Source organism: Gymnoscopelus microlampas (genome assembly GCF_963454915.1).
Source record: "Gymnoscopelus microlampas genome assembly, chromosome: 15".
In the NCBI taxonomy this organism is placed as follows: Eukaryota; Metazoa; Chordata; class Actinopteri; order Myctophiformes; family Myctophidae; genus Gymnoscopelus; species Gymnoscopelus microlampas.
The window spans coordinates 40105808-40108307 of record NC_139952.1 but is presented as its reverse complement, the minus strand read 5'-3'; the positions used below and the strand labels follow the sequence as shown (position 1 = coordinate 40108307).

At 46.8% G+C, this 2500-nt stretch overlaps 1 protein-coding gene across 1 annotated transcript in view; it reads right to left on the bottom strand.

Moving 5' to 3' along the window:
• Window positions 1–2500, bottom strand: part of LOC311061794 (uncharacterized protein) — a gene marked incomplete at both ends in the record, with an annotated part of 23688 nt that overhangs the window by 6553 nt on the left and 14635 nt on the right. Inside the window, one exon of the mRNA XM_084080491.1 lies at window positions 2491–2500. This exon is cut by the window's right edge and continues 156 nt beyond it. Within this exon, the coding sequence (XP_083936617.1) occupies window positions 2491–2500 (10 nt within the window). The remainder of the gene's footprint in view (window positions 1–2490) is intronic.

Below are 2500 nucleotides of genomic sequence, written 5' to 3'. Positions count from 1 at the left end.
CGCTGGCACAAACATGCACACACAGTAGGGGAGGGGAAATGGGGAGGAAACTGTCTGAAAGATTGCAGCGGGGGGAACTGGCAACAAAATGTCTGCCCTACGGACTGCAGCAGCAGAGTGTGTGAGGCAAAGACACTGAGGTAAAATGGAGTCTCTTATAAGCTTCCTCACAGAGTTTCGAGGGTGGGCGGATGGGTGGGTGGGTGGGTGTGGTAAAGCCGGGGGGGGGGGGGGGGCAGTTGTGTACAGTATATGTGCACGTTTGAGAGGCAGTAGCCTACATGCGGGAGAGGGTACACTGTAGAATCCGAAGTGCTAACTTGACTCTGAGTAGCGTACATACTGTATAGACCCTTACGGGTCCATTTGGTTACATTTGTACACCACTCAGAGTTCGATAAATTTAACACTGAGGATTTGTACGGTGTATAGGACCAGTCCCCCCGCTTAAGATACTCGTCCACCGAAGCCCTTCGTAAGCACTTCAGCGGCGAGTTTCCGCGGGAAGCTGGCGGCGTGTGAGCAGTGACAAGCAATTAATCACGGGACTCCGGGAGCGCAGCAGCAGTAGTCAGGGGGAAGTTGCCACATTTAGATTGAAGATCGTAGTTCAGATGCAAGGAAGAGTTTGTGGAACTGAAGCATCTACAAACCCGGTAAAAATCCTCGGTGTTAATTTTACTCACTTCACAAACTCCAACTTCAATTAACACTGAGGATTAAGACGGTGTACTATATCAGATGCACAGCAGGGAAGGTTTGCAAAAGGGGCGGATATGGGGGAAACTGCGGCAGTAGACATCTTTTGGGCTCTGCTTACCTTGTAGTGGTTATAAGGGTTTCTGGGCTTATAAGGCCAGACATAGCTGCTTGTTGTTGGCCTCTGGAGGGGGTGAGTGAATGGTGACAACATTACACACAGATACACACACCATGGGGTGAAGCTCACACGGTGGCATGTCTAGTAGTACTGTAGCACCAGAGTGAGGTGTGTGTGTGTGTGTGTGTGTGTGTGTGTGTGTGTGTGTGTGTGTGTGTGTGTGTGTGTGTGTGTGTGTGTGTGTGTGTGTGTGTGTGTGTGTGTGTGTGTGTGTGTGTGTGTGTGTGTGTGTGTGTGTGTGTGTGTGTGTGTGTGTGTGTCTGTGTGTGTGTGTGTGTGTGTGTGTGTGCGTGCCTGTGAGCATTTGAGTAATCTCTCAGACAGATTCTGCTAAGAGCAGAATCTGTCAGCACCACTGCCTTAAGCATGTAGTGTTGTTGTTAGTAGGAATACACACAGATGCAACCGGGGGGAAGTGGACTAAGAAAGGAGAGGAGCCAAACCGAGTTCCTGTTCTACACAAAAAAGGAGGTGGTGCCCCCAGAGGTAAAAACAAAGGAGATAAAAACACTTTTGTCCCCTTTTTTTTACCGAGTGGGCTCCCAGATTGGCATTTGAGTGACACAGGTGACCATGCAAGCATTCCTTAATAATTTGGGAGTTTGGTTGTTACAGCGGTCCTCAGCCAAGCACTAAAGACAGACAGACAGACAGACAGACAGACAGACAGACAGACAGACAGACAGACAGACAGACAGACAGACAGACAGACACACCTGGCAGAGAGAGAGCACACTGGGGGCAACATCATGAGCAGAGAGGAGGCAGAGAATAGAACGAGGGAAGGAGATTAACCACTCAAGCCGTATGTACTTTGTTGTACGACAAATAGCCAAAATAGCAGATCTCTACAAGCTCACAGCGTGTCACTTGTTGTAGAACCCGTAGATCGGCTATTTTAGCTCTTATGACTCCGTCTGAAACCTTGCCGATCACATGCAGTTCGAGATCCACATTGGAGCCACGCCCTTTATGTGTATACCGACATAATCGACATAATTTCCAAGTTTAGTTTTTTTTGTTTTTAGTTGTTCAATTTGGTGAATTCTGCTTATAACGACATGCCCAAAATATGGACGCCAAGTTGAAAGTGGTTAACTAAAGACAACAGACCCATAAGGCTGACAAACAGAGTGACAGACGACAAATGATGCTGTAGAGAAAGATACAGTAAGAAAGAGAGAGAGAGAGAGAGAGAGAGAGAGAGAGAGAGAGAGAGCAAGAGAGCGAGAGAGCGAGAGAGATATTAGTAGTCTCGCGAGCCAGACTATGCAATGATCAGAGGATAAAAGCGGATGTGACACCTCCTTCCCCGCTTCCTTTTCATCTTTACAGTCGCGCAAATTTGTCCTAATATATATAAAAATAATCTAAGTATATATATATCTTGCTGCTTATTAGAAATGGAAATTCTAAAATAAAATGTAATGATACTTTAAATGAAATGACGAACAGAGATTGCTGAACAGTTTTCTGGCTACGCGAGACTAAGTAGCTATAGCGAACAACAAACAGCTAAAGAATAGCGGCAAAGAAGAAGAGACAAAAGGACGGAGAGAGGAGGAGAGGCAATGATACGAGAGAGAGTGTTGGCAGGGGGTGGGGCATACCTGACAGATA